General features: G+C 39.5%; 1 protein-coding gene across 1 annotated transcript in view; it reads right to left on the bottom strand.

The window, feature by feature from the left end:
- The window catches only part of FHOD3 (formin homology 2 domain containing 3), a 383,569-nt gene that overhangs the window by 60,319 nt on the left and 308,324 nt on the right, over positions 1-14,926 (bottom strand). Inside the window, 3 exon segments of the mRNA XM_027680405.1 lie at positions 3-470; positions 4,254-4,571; positions 11,268-11,482. Coding sequence (XP_027536206.1) covers positions 3-470; positions 4,254-4,571; positions 11,268-11,482 — 1,001 coding nt within the window.

Genomic DNA, 14,926 nt, shown 5'->3' on the forward strand with positions numbered 1-14,926 from the left:
TGTAAAATCCATGTCTTTGATTTTCAGTTCTCTAGGATTAGCCATGAGCTGATCCCAGATGTAATCAGATTCCTTCTTTGGCTGTGCTGGTGTTTTCTCGGGGACCTGTTCACTGATTTCATCTTCAGGCCCAGCTGTCCCCTTAGCCAGCTCACCACTGTTGAATTTTTCTGCAAAGGCTTTCACACTGCCTTGGTTGTCCAGATTTCCAATCTCCATCTTTTTGACACTTTCATCTTTGGCCTGCTTGGTGGCCTGAAGAATAGAGATCCTACTGGCTAGGCTAGTAAGTGACTCCTCACTTTCCTCCGTCTCCTTCTTTTCCTCCTTCGCCTCCAGCTCCTTCTCCTCTTCATCCTTGGGCTTTTTGTTATGCGCATACAGCATGTCCAACATAAACCGCTTGTTGTTGAGGATGTTGCTGCACTGCTCATTCACACCAGCATCCTGAACGGTCTGTGACCATGGGCCTGCAATTACACACACAGAGATGGGAAGAGTCAAGGGAAAGAAGTCAGAGCACCAAGAACACACTTCAACCCACCAAAAAAAATTACTTGGAGGACAAATGTACAATTAGTCTGAAACTGGGCAAGAAGTTACTGTGAAAATTTTGAAATAAGTGACTGTGCTGATATATGGCTTGATCTTGAGGGGTTGGAAGTAATTCTCAAAAAAAGGAATGGGAGTAGAGAATAATGTGTAGCTCGCAAGGGACTATATAACTCTCAGAATTTGAATGTTCAGGTTTCCCCTGAAATCTGTCAGGTTTCACTTTGTACTTAATACCCCAGCTCATTTTACATTTCTCATAACATTTAGTATTCTAGAATGGGGCTTAAATATCATAACAACGACACAAAATAGGTTATCATTGTACTCTTCACCTGGCCATAAACTAGAACCACCCCAGGAAAATTTCCAGATGAAAGAGATCTTCCCTGCCTGATGTCAAGGTCGACACGCAGCTGCTTGTTTTTCTTCCCACCCTGCTGGCTAGGGGAGGAGAGCTTTCTGACCTGGCTGGTCCTCAGACCCCCTGGCTGAGGTACCTGGGCACCTGGGCCATCTTTACAACACAGAATATTGGAATTGCAAAGTAGGCTGCATACCCAGGGTACAGCTGTCAGGGTAACTCAGTGAATATAAGCATGAGCAAGATTTTCGAAGTTCTTTATAATATGAGAACCTTCATATAATATTTTCAAATCAGCCACTGTTACCCTCCCTGTTATAGAATGGTGTTGAAAGACTAATGGCCTTCCCACATCACAATCATTTAACATGTCACTGTAATAAAGCTTCATCTTTCTGACTGCGGCTTTTCTCACCAATAATATGCAAAATACCATGTTTGAGACAGCACCATAAATAACAAATTATAGTGGTCAAACTGTAAAAATATATGATGTAAGCGTCTCTGTGACTACATTTCCTTGAATATAATACTGCTAACCAATGTGGATAATGTGTCTAAAAATTATGGTGCTTCATTTTCCAGTGAGCATCAGTTGAAGTGATTAAACATGAACAAAAATAATTCTTCACACTTACTGTCTTTCTAGTATGGAATTCCTTCTGTTCCCCATAGTCTTTACACATTTTATTAATACATTTTTCATAAACACTGTTTATGAAATGATAATTTCATAAATTTAATGTTTATTAAATGATAATTTTTATCATTTTAGTTTGATTGCTAGCCTGCCTTCCTTTTGGGTCCTTGTGGTTAAAGATTTTCCTTTTTATCTGTCAGTTACCCTTTTTCTTTAACTTCCATTTTATCTTTGTTTCTCCACATATGCTCCCACCTTTTTCAATACTTTAGTGTTTTAAACATCTTTTACAGCTTCTTTTGTCAACAGAGTGGCTTTCTTACCACAAAATCTACATCCTGTGCTCTGAGAAGGTGTCCTCTTGGTGAGATCTACATCCAGGGCCCCACAACTCCCCCCTACCCCCAACTCCCTTAAAATAACACCATATTAAAGTGTAGGGCCTCACAGCACAAAGTGCATGGACAGCAATGACTCTCATCTCTATTCAGATCAACCTCTAAACAACGTTTTAAAATGGGTTCAGATGTTTAACCCCAGACAAAAGAAAGACTTTTTTCAACAATGGATACAACCTACTTTCCTGCAGGTGGCTTGACTGCTTCCATTACCTGCTCATTTTTCTTCGGACTTTATCCATGGAATTGCTTTCTTATCAAAACTTGTCACCTGAGGTAGTCTCTTAGGTTTATCTCTGAGGTAGTTTCACTAGACAACATGACTAGACAACTCCTTCCCCACACCACAGACTCTACCCAGCTGTGCCCTCACAGAGGATTTCCCCCTATTCCCAGCCTTTCCTTCAAAGATGTTCATGATTGCTCCAAAGATCCTCTCTACAAATCCTGCATCACCAGATGGGATCCTCCAAGATTTAATCTCTTTGCAAAGCTGCTCATCAAAATTCCCCCAGACACAATCTCTAATTTGGGTTCCCCAAGTCCAACTCCATCTGTCCTAGCTGATCAATGATCACTGCTGTGAAGACTCTTGCTACCTTGGTGGCTTCTTCTGCCCTCCTCTCCACAGGTATAACTTTGAAATACCATTGGAGAAACAAGGCCTGTTGGAAGCCAAATTCGTCAGGATGGCTAATGAAGGAGGAGCCTGCACTAAGGGCTTTATTCCTTCGTCCTTAATGCATCTGGGCAGAACCAACGAGCCACCTCATAAATGGCAAACTGCTTGTTGGGAATGTCAGAACTGCTGGAGAAAGTGCTCTCGTTTGCTTTCCAAATCTCCTCATCTACTAGAGAGCAAACAATTCACCACATGAGACCTCCTGCATAGCACTACAGAATAAATCTTAGGTCTACTGGTAATGTAGGTCAATTTCAAGATCTTTATTTTTGAATAACAGAGTAAATTTCTTAGCTTTTAACAAAAAGTACATAAGGACTTTAAATTGAGGTAAGAGGTTGGTAACAGATAAAATGAGGAGAAAAAACCTGCAACCTGTTCTCCCTTATTTGCACTTGGACTACCTTGGACTACACCACAGTGTAACAACATCCTTCATCTCTCATACCTCCCCTGCCTTTCCTACCGATATACCCATCTGCATCTTTTATGAGTACAGTTTACTAATTTAAATTAGTATAATTAATTAACTTTATATTGGTCCTGGTTGAAAAGAAATTAGGTATTAAATTGAGGACAAAATTCATGAATGCTTCCCAGAAAAAAAAGTGACAAGTTTAAACACAAACAGTTCAATCTGACAGTTTATCTCTGTGAGGTATGCCTTGTGATTCAGAGTTATCCCTCTTCTTTCAGGAAAGAGCAAGACTATTTCACACTTTGAAGCACATCCTGTTTTCTTATCTAGAATTTAGAGAACTTAGGACAAGGTCCTCCATTGTTGAGTCTGAGGAAAACTTGGGAACTAAATGCCCTAATTACATTACATTCCTTTAACTCCCTATTAAAAAGGGAAAAGAGTGATCAAAAAAGTCAAACCCTGCCTTTTATTCCCTCCCTGCCTGGGCTGCATGACAAACTCTGGTTATTATTATCTCTCTGGGCAGAAAGTTGGTTCTTAAGGTGTTTTCCAGGCTGCGCCTTTAGAGGTATCTGATGGTGTATCTGACCAGAATCCTTCATCACAACAGAACTAGTCTTTTACAGACAAGGTATATTTCACGTGCCTCCTCCACATGAGCAAAAGATGGCCACAGCCCAGACTTATCTTCAGCAGCTCCTGGGTATCTCTCTCAGCCATCTGAAGCCTAACCATGACAGAAGAACTCAAGGAAAGGAGCAAACATCCCAGCCCTCACTGCTCTTCCTCTTCCACTAAAAGGATAAGAAAAGGTATTTGGCCTCTCATAACAAATCATGTTAGCACAGCCCCTTGTTTCATTGATTTATGTGTAGAAAATCCAACTAAATTCTATAGGAGCTGGAGATGTAAGTTGCTGCAACGGTGATTCAGTAGTTAATATATTAATCTTAGGATAAGAAAATAGTCTCGAATTTAGGAAAACAATTTCATCAAGGCCCTATTGTCCCTCAAACACAGAAACCCCAATAAAGTCTGTGGATGTCCAAGCAGAGAGTAGACAAGACTTGGCCATGGTGAAGAAAGTCTTATATAGGTGCAAAGGTTTATTAGGTAATTAACACAAGATCAGAGCTGCTAATTTAACATTTTTTTTCCACCAGAAACCCTTCATTATCGAAAAAGTTTCACTTTACCAGTTTCATTGTCACTGGTTAACTTGTCCTCTCTCTCTTCCCTCTCTAAAGTGCTGCTTGCTGAGGATATACTGGATGCAGAGCAGTTGTCTTTTTCATTCACTTCCTCATTCTGCCTCTCTTTTTCACTGAGTATTGCACTTTCTTCTGGCTCTCTCTCTGGTCCTTGCTCCACCTCACTCTCTGGTCCCACCTCTGTAGCCTCTATTTCCTTGGATGTCTCCGTTCCCTGCTTGGCCTCAGCCTCAGCCTCCTGCTCTGGTTCTGGTTCTGGTTCTGGTTCTGTCTCTGTCTCTGGTTCGGGTTCACTGGCACTCACTGGCGGAGAGAACAATGGGAGAAAGAGATTCACTTAACAACAGAGTTGTCTCAGGCTCACCCCTCTAAGCGAGAGTGACATGAGAGTTGTACAAGTGCCTTATGGAAAGAAAATAAAAAGCAAGTCCACAGCATTGGTAGCACCCAACTGATGAACAGTGTGTGACGACAGCATTGCTCGTGAAAGTGGCCTGGCAAACCCCCTCACTTGCTGTCTGGAGCCAGCCCACTATTTTTTATACATACTTCCACAGCTGCAGTGTTGGACTCACACAAGGATTTGAACAAACCAGTAGAAAATGGGCATCCCACCTGAGCATGAGATTGACAACTCAGTGCCTAGACAGAGCCAGAAAAGAAGAGATCTTTTGAAAAACAAAAAGGAGGTAGACTGTGGCTTTTGATTGTATTTTCTGTGGGTTCTGGAAGAATTCTTTTTTCACCTGATGAGGAACACTTCAACAAAAAAAATATAAATATTAGTTTTAATAACACAGTTGAATGTCACAGTCTTGAAATGGCACTGTCACACATTTGGCTGACAAAAACCATATGTTTTTTCATGCACATTTACTTCAGAATAGCCACTTCAAAACTGCACAAAGTTTCCAGCTGCTTGGCATATGGCACAGATTCAGTTTATAGTTGGTTGGCATATGGCACACGATGAGCTTTTTATCAGTTGGCACACAGCAAACCCTGTTGATAGTACACTTGGTTTCTTTTTCCCTGCTTTATCACTGACAGTGAGATTAATTCATTCACCTTTAGGGTTTTTAGCTATAATAGCAGATTTTCACATGCAAATATTCTCTGCATGCTTCAAAGAAACTGAAGAGCATCCACACATATTCACATCAAGCAGCTCACAATTTTTTGAAAACCGAAATGGCCATGCAAAGAATGGCAAAAATGGGCATGCATGTTAGTTCTGCATACTTCCCAAATTCCCTGTGTACTAAATCTTGTTTTGGGTGGCTGAACTATAATCATCAAGTCATACTTGTTTTGTCCCTCTGTTAACTATTTTTCCTTATAATATTCGATAGCCAAAATAATGAAGGTCACAATGCTTTCCTAAGCCTGCTTAATGTTGCATGACTATCCTATTTTCTGAGAAACCCACACATAGAATAGTGATTTGTAACAATACCTGTGCCTATCTTTAAAATAACACATATGTTTTTAAACTAGCTTTCAGTAAGGCATCTTCAGTACCATGCTATTTCACTTAATTTCATATAATTTAAGGGTAAAAAACTGCAAATAATTTTTTTGTCTCTGACTTCACTGGAGCTAAGCTTCTACACTTCCACAATTGATTTTAAAAGTGTAGTTAGAAAAATAACTCTACATGCATATATAATACATTTATATAAAGGAAATGTACACACAGTATATTTAATATATAGTCCACACTCACTCAAATCCCTCTAAGATGTTTTAAAACACTCCCAATTAGAAGCTTAACTTTCTGTCTTTTCTACACAGAGAGCATCTAACAGTCTAAAATTAGATATGCAAGCACCTCTGCACGTCTTGTTTCTCTAAATGTACTGTACCTATGACTGTACCCTGGGCACTCCTTAGGAGAGAATCAAAATTATAGAAGGCTCTCAAGAAGTTGGCAAACACTCCAAATCCCAGCGGTGTGTTTCTCACCACAGCTGTCAATGTGTAGGCACAGTACAAGAGCACTTTTAAAGTCAAACCAAGATTTGAACATAACTGAGATGGAAGCTTAGGAATCCTCCAGGAGTTCCTGGAATTAACATGGTATGGTAGCATGAAAGACTCTCAGCTGGCCATGCTGCAATTGTGCATACATAGAAATGTCACCAATTAATCCACGAATAATCATAATAATCAGAATATTCTCTAAAAACAAAGACTGTCATGCAATAACTGTCAACTCCAGCAGCTCAGGTGGAGAAAGAAGCTGACTAAAATGCGGCCAGGACTGCTAAGGCTTATTGTACCTTTGTCATCATGAAGCTATGCTAAAGATTCAATAGGAAAAAGTCAGGGGAGATGTAAGATGCTTGATAAAATTAGAATGTTCGAAAGAATTCTGGATACTCTTCTAAGAAGGAATATTCCACACATACCAGAAAGATGCAGTAATTTATCAGAACCTAATACATAACAAAGAGTAAAGAGCAATATACTGCTCTTTCGAGTTCAAGAAGTACCAAAATCTAAGCACTTCTAGAACAAAACAAGGGTATGTTGACACTCATTTTGACAGCCTCTCTCTCTTTAGGGATAACATCAAACAATCCACCTATAACTCAAATCACTTATAAATAGTAACCTAAGTCCGGTAGCACTTCCCTTAAAAAGCATTGCAAAAATCAAATCTGTCAGTAAACACTATCAGGAGAAAAAAGCCAGCAAACCAGACATGTGTCCCATCACTTGCATTTCCATCAATATAATCCATTGTGGTGATATTAGTGAGAACTTCTAAAGAAGTTAAAAAATACAATTCTTAGTGAATGCTTCATGGTGGCCTATTTGAAATGAGCTCAAACTTTCAGTCCTGTGTCTACTGGGTCCATTTTCACACCAGAGAAAACACTAAGTGCTAACCTTACAGGTGGCAAGAGAGATAAATAAGAGACCAGCTTCTGTCCCCTCTCTGCAGACTTCTGCTGGTGGAGAACACAAAGATTCAGGGAAGCAAGCACGGTCATATCAAAAAGCAACAACAGCAAAGAAGGTGTGCCTGAGATGTTAAGAAGCATGATACCTTAATAAGCAACAGGTACATATATATATATATATATATATATATATATATACATATTTTTTTTAAACTGCAATTCTTACGCATACACAGTTCTTAAAACCTAAACTGGGATTGTCAGATTCAGTAGGAGAGGTAATCTCTTTTCACTTGCATATACTGTTTTTAACATTTTTCTTAAGGCTTAGCTCCACTCCCTGCACCCATTAAAACAAATGACAAATCTGAGGTTTTTAAATAAGCAGAGTGTTATTTGCAAACGGATTAATCAGGAGCAGAAAAACTGAACATGGCTTTCAGGATCAATTTTTGAGTCATTTTCCTACTTCTTTTTTTCCACCAGAATTTAATCTCTAAAAATGTATTATTGGAAAAAAATGTGATGACCTTTTTGAAGAATGAAATCTCCCAGAGAAGCTGTATAACTTCATCACTAAAAGAGACAGTAACCAAGTCCCTCAATGAATGTGTAAAAATTTTGTTGTTTTGAGAGACAGTGTAATCTCCATCTTCTGACATTTTCAAGACTTGGTCACATTAAATGTTAGCAACCTGATCTGCTATGATGTGATCAGATGTTGGTGACAGCCTTCTTTTGAGTGAGAGGTCATAAAAGATAGCAAGCTGTTCCCTTCTGAAAAGCATGGCTAAGAACTTATAATGAACATAAAGGACATGGACATTTCCTTTAATACTTGTTTCCTTTAATACTTTAAAGCAGACACAAGATGTTGTATCCTGCTGATAAGACCTTAACCCTCCAAGAGAATAAATATCCCTCTGGGCCCACATCTAATCCCCTGTTAGGGTAATTGATTAGGCAACAACATCCTCATCTATTTTCTCTGCTTCCTATTTGGAGCTGTGAGACTCAAGTGTCTCTCGAGGACACATACAGTAAGTCTGAAGATGCTATGCCTACCCAAGACCCCGTGGTTCAATTGCTCGGGCATCGTGTAAGGTCTTGGTTCTTGTCTCCCTTCAGTTCCTCTGGCATAGGATTCCTCTTCCTCTGAATTCTGCAGGGACTCCTGTCTTTCTCCACCCCCACTCTAATCTTTTCCTCCCATTCTTTGTGATGGTAAGAACTAGTGCAGAGTGATCAAGAGTAGGGAACTGGCTCTTTCTTGATGCAGTCAGAAACGATCCTTCTTTGTTCTCCACCTCTACAGTCCTCCTCTGACTTTCTGTATCCCAGTTCCTTTGGCTCTACAACTGGAGCTGCATTGGCCCCACTGTGTTCTCATGCTCTGGTGCTTCCCCATCTGCAGAAAGGCTGTCACTAGTCATGCTTTGGGCAGTATTTGAACCTTGCTCAGCTACCAGTATGTTCAGAAGATCTCCTGCTGGCCACCATGTGCACTTAGGTTGGCCTGCTTACTTCCTCAAATGCTAAAAAACCTGCTCTTCTCAGAGAAGGGTTCACCTGCAATTTCTTTGTGAAGTGACTTCAGAGATGTCTCAGTTATTGTTGCTTCTCCTTTACTGCATATGCACACTTCATAAAATATTCTCCAATAAAATTACAAAAGAGTAAGTACCTGCTCTGAAAAAAAATACTAAGTTCTGTTTGCAGTTATGGGACTGCCTTCATTTCCTCTAAATGCCATACCCCAAGTTTTACAAGGACAAGTCTTACAAGACTTGATTACTTTAGTGGAACCAATTGTTTTATGTGAGAAAACACTTCAGCTCAGTAAGTCCAGATTTTTATATTGGTTAATGACACAGAGACGCTTCACAGTGTGAGACAAAGTTCCACAGACAGAATCTATTTCCTTCTTAAGATCAGTAGATAGTGGATGGCCATAGGATACTTCAGCATAAATCGAATAAAATAAATCTGACTTTGAAAATCCGTTATTGTTTTGCTAGTAGATGAACACACTTTCCCTTAAACTTCAGGTTCTGAATTCTGCAGATGAATATCACACATCATTTAACACTGGTCTTGCAGAGTCTTTGAAGCATCCTATGCACAAAAACAAGGAAGTGTTTTCCTTCTGCAGTTTCATCCTTGCTTGGGAAGATGACCCATCTTCAAAGCAACTGCTTGGGGTGCAAATAATCTGACTTTTGTCGATGGCTCTATTTCAGCTTTTCTACAACTGGCTTATGCAAGTTAATGCTTCAGTTTCTCTGTCTGTGAAGTCAGACTCAAAACACTTCCTAAGGACAGTAAAATTGAGATTTTAATTCATTATGGAGCATAGTGAAGTCAGATAATAGAATAGAGGCCATGGCACAAAGTCTATATTAATCCTGCCAGCCATTGGCTGATATCCAATAATCTGACCACTTCCAGCTGAAGTGCCCTGCCCACATGCTCATTACTTCCTATGACCTTTCCAATACTTTTGGTAGGCCTGAAGAAACACTCATTCTCCATGAGAGATTCCACTGAAGTATGTAGATTTCAGGCCCCTGTTCTGGTTCTGTCCTGGCTATCTGCCTGCAGCTGCTGGAAGTCTACCCTGCCCCATCCATATACTCTCCTTATGGCCCATTTGCCAGGCTGCCAGGTGCTGCTCTCCAATGCCTACAGATATTGCCAGGAGTTTAGTAGAGATGTCCTATCTACCCATGTGTTGATGGCTTTGCCATATTCTGGCTGCCTGAAGTTGCCCTGTACACCTGCTCTTAATGTATTCTCCAAATGGATTGTGCTGCTCCATTTCATGCTGCAATTTTTTTTAATGCTTCCAGGAGAAATATGTTAAAATAATCATCATAAAAGAGATACTTGCTCCCTACCCAGCTCTGAAATCCTAATGGTGGAAAAATCCAGCTTATTTGCTCTAAAAGCAATATTGCACTGAAATAAAATGCGTGTTTGGATGTTTCTGACTATCAGAATTGGAGGAAAATATTCATGTTTTTTAGGTTGAAATTATTCCACTGAGACTCTTAAGGTTCCAAACAAGAAAACTGGGGAGTAAAATTGGGAAAATATATAAGACTAAATAAAATAAACTTCACCTACTTAGTACAGTGAGGATAAACGTATGCAACATTCAGTATTTGTAACTTTTTCTTAAATTGCCTTGCTTTATAGCATGCTACCAGCCATAACACTCAATAAAAATAAGCAGTGCAAGTTACAAATGCATTAGTCACCAATAGCGTGTAGCAGGAAATCAAATCAAATAAAAATGAATGATGGTGACAATTTACCCTCAACATGCATTCTAGCTCCCAGTGTTAATGCAACATCATGTGGTGCAAATATAAATCTGTACGGTGGGTGTTTTTTTTGAGAACTGAAGGAGAGGTATATGATGCAAGTGGCAGAATGACGTGCACACGCAAAAAACATTGCTCTGTACACCAATAAATTATATGACAGCAAACCAACCGTGCAAACACTAGTTATACTTTCCTTTTTGCTAATTGTCTGTGGTTTCTTTTAAGTCCTTTATGACTTGTGCTACAACTTTAAGAGCTTTCTTGGTGTTAAAAATAATCAACACACTTCCCCTGCCTTCAATTCAAGACCTTTTCTGTTTGTCCCATTCAGCCTGTGCTCTCCTGGAAGGTTACTATAATCTTGGCATTCATCTGTTGCATTTCTTTCAGAGAATCCGCATAAGCAAAATCCCTTGGCAGGAATACTGTTTGTCTAGCATTCAGTAACTTCTAATATATAAGGAACATGAAGCTAAAATTAAGACCCTCTGTATTCTGTATTTTCTAATTATTCTATTCTAATAGCAACAGAATGATAGTATTAATCATAGCAACAACTAGCAGAGTATTCAGATTAAATGACATCTGAATCAACGCAAAAAAAGAAAGAAATTTAGGAAGACAGGATGAAACAATGTAAGACCCTTTACTTTGGCACCTCATAGATTATATTCTTGCACTCAAGCTTCAAAAATCACGACTATCACAAGAGAAACTGTGATAAACCCACCATTTTTTCCTCTGCTCTCCTTTCCACTTACCTTCTGAGGGCTGAGGGGTCCCACAAGGGGTGGAAGGGGTCTTCAGCTCTTCCTGGGACTCTATGGATGCTGGGCTGACACACTTGGGTACAGGTGAGGATGGAGCTGAAGGAGATCTCAGGTTCAAGGACAGCTCACTTCTGCCTCGGCTTACACTCCGACTCTTCAGCTCCTTCTCATACTCCTCTGCTGCCAACTTCTCCAAGTATTTGTATCTGAAAGTTAAATTCCAAAGGGTTTCCGTAAAGAAAAAGAAATCTGTGGCTGATGTTTGTTTATGGATGAAACACCTGCAGAGAATGAGCTGACTTCCTGACACAAGGGGTATAGCATTAAACTGCCTGCCTGCTCAATCTGCCAAAAAGTGCACACCAAAGTAAAGACTATTGCCCTGAAAAACATTAAATTTCTCATTACAATACAAAAGCAAAAACCAGCAGAGTTAAAGAACCTTTAGATATAGTATTTTGTCTGCATAGTCCTTCCCCTTTTGGAAGCATTTGTCTGTCCTGCTTTTCACTCTCCTCCTCCTCCTCCTTCTCCTCCTCCTCCTCTCAGCCCTCCCTCTTCCAAAACTAAAACGGGAGGGAAAAAAAACAAAAGAAGACAAAAAGCCTCCAAACCAAGAGCCCCTTAATACTGATGCAAATTGCCAGTCCGAGACTTGCTGTAAGGAGAGGAGAGTGCAGCAGACAAAAACCAATCTACTTGAAAATAACACCAATAATAAACGTTTGGATTGACTATCTAAAGACTCTGAACCTGCTTCTATTTGCTCTGAGAGCAATGCACTGGAATTCACTTTGTTCTCTCCAGAGCCTACAATGGAAAGTTTTCTTTTTTTTATTCTAAAAAATTTCTCTGCCGGACTCAGACATCCAATAGCTTGTACCTGACGTCACATGTAGTTTATTCATCAAAGTCACTTTTAAAGAACAAAGATACATCTGTTTTGCATTTTAGGCAGGCAGAACTCACTAACTGTTTATTAAGACCAGCTACCAATCATATTCTTCATAGTGTGCTTTATACATTTTGACCAAAATAACTTTGAAATATGTGCCTCTTCCAGATGTGTGCTAATTTTATCCACCATTATTTGCTAAGGAATAAATTTATGAATACAGCTGGATCAGGCTTTAGACTGTTTGCCTGACCCAGAAGTGAACTGTTAAACAGGTTAATTAAGACTACTACTTATGTCCCTGAAACACTGTGGTCATCCTCCTATAACCCACTGTTGTAAACACTTCATAACAGGGAACACCTCTCCTCCCCCCTTCTGCCTCACTGACAGCCCGAGTTAGTGTACGAGGGTGCACTAAAAAGCAGGCAGGGTAAAGAAGTCAGCCACATGTGGTAACAAACATGCTTAATACATATGGTAGCCACACACACATGCACATTTGCAAACATCCATATCGAGGATAGAAATGCGTCTTTGAAGAGCAGTCCTTGCGTTTTCAGAGGCAATTTGCTTTATTGCAAACAGCAATAATGAAGAACAAACTCATTTTCTTTTATTCCTCCAGAGGTATGCACAGGCTTTGAACAAATTCTACAAGAAAAAGAACCCCTACAGACTCTGGATGAAAATATAACAAGCTACATACTTGTATGGTTATAAAATAGGAACTGTTTACAGTTCTAACATGAAGCCAATTCTCGAGACTGAATTTTGCCTTTTCAAAAGAGGAGAAAACCTTTCACATCAATGTGATGTGTTGTTACAGTTCATGAGGCCACTATTCCTTTTAACATTGGTCCCTTACACGTTCCGCCTCCTCACAAGTAGAGATGGGGCTTCGGACTCATGAAGAGCCATTCCAACTGATCACTTAAATCAAACAGGTACAGCCCAGCTGGTTGCTGCTGAGGTGGGGGTTGCAGTTTGCCAACAGACTACAACAAAGATCTGGATGGATTCTTCTGTAATGGGGGGTGCTCTTTTTCAGCTGTTTTAACATTTTAGGTTCTGTAGCTGTGTGCTGCACAGTCAATCAGCAAGGCAGAGGAGGCAGAGGACTATCATCAAGAAGTGCCTTCTCAAAATGTATCTGATTGTTACACTGAAAGAAAAAAAGGGAACCAGAACAGCAACTCCAATGGCAGTACATCAGCATAACTAGTTATCAAATGGGAACCCTAATAATCAGATATAGCAATTTAACTGAGAAATAAAAAAATCATTCAAGAATCCTTATTAACACTTCACACTTGATAAATTACATTATTTAGGTTATTTTTTGTTTCTGACCAATATCTTAACAGTGAATGAATGCCAGCATCAAATATGCAAGGTCCAATGCTGAAGGAGTTGAAAGGATGAGTTACCATCCCTCTGCTTTAGGATTGACACATTGTCTCTGCATATGCTGCCATATTCCTTTAAATCATGGAAACCTTCAGACATCATCACACCTCTGCTGACTTTTCTCTATAGACAATAATCCAAAAGTCTGTGGGCTATCCATGTGGTATTCCTAATGAATGTGACACTGCACTTATCTTCCAAGTAGATGAAATTATCATTATGAGTTCTCAAATCTCTGAGCAATACCCTGAGGGCAACTTAAAATGTTTATGTACTAACAAAGTAATGAGGTGGAGAGTATTTGAGCTGTACCTCACACTAGAGAGGACTTGGGAGCTCACCTTTCCTGGTTTTATTTTTTAATTACCACTAGAAGACACCTAGCCAAGCAAAGTAAAAAGGCCTCAAACCATAGAACAGCAAGAACTGATATAGAGGTAACATACAAACCAGTTTTTAACTAGGATTTTAGGCACCTTAACTATAGGATTTTCTTACAGTCTATACACTCTCCTAAAACAAGTCAACATGCAACTTCCTATAGGAATTGAAACTTCATTTGTGCAAAGGTATTTATTAAAAAAGTAGTTACATAATGCCAATGTAATGGACTACTGGTGCAAGACTTCACTTGCAGGTTTCTCTGATATTTATGTGCCATCAAATCAAATATATGCCTTTCCTCTTTATGAGTAAGAACCGACAGTTTAACATTCTAGTTCAAAAGAGCCCTAAGGATGAAGAAACATTCCTAATGACTAGTGAAATTGTCTCAGATTGCAGAGCAGTGATGCACTGCTGGTGAACACTTCCGCAAAAATACTCCACTTGGTATGTTCCCTGACAACGTGAAAGTTCTGGACAACTTGCTTCTAACTTATTTCAAATCTTGCTATGAGCATGCTTGCTGAAAAAGGTTTTACTCCGCTCAGATCAGTGTTTGATGCTTGTGTGCTCAGACGCCTTTCATTTCAGAAAATGCTGTAAACTATCTGTAACTGTTTTGACTGAAAGGACAAAGGAAAGGCCATCCACCTTTTCTTACTCTTAGAGATGTCAAAATAATGTTTTACTATTAGCTACTTCAGCCACAATAGATAAGACTTCAGTCTGCAGAAAAGAACTATCTCCTGTCTGATGATTTTGTGAAAAAAACCCACAAAAGTAACCAATAAAAAAACCCCCAAAATACAGCAACACAATGATTTCTGAGATGGCTGCTCTCTTATTTTGATAACGTAATTCCAATTCTTGACAGTCCAAAAGTATCTCCAGAGAATAATTTCCAGAGGACCATACAAGCAGAACTGAAACACTCTGGATGATTTTTCATCTCCTATTTGTA

This window comes from Neopelma chrysocephalum, unplaced genomic scaffold (assembly GCF_003984885.1).
Source record: "Neopelma chrysocephalum unplaced genomic scaffold, ASM398488v2 Primary Assembly neopelma1_22b, whole genome shotgun sequence".
NCBI classification, from domain to species: Eukaryota; Metazoa; Chordata; class Aves; order Passeriformes; family Pipridae; genus Neopelma; species Neopelma chrysocephalum.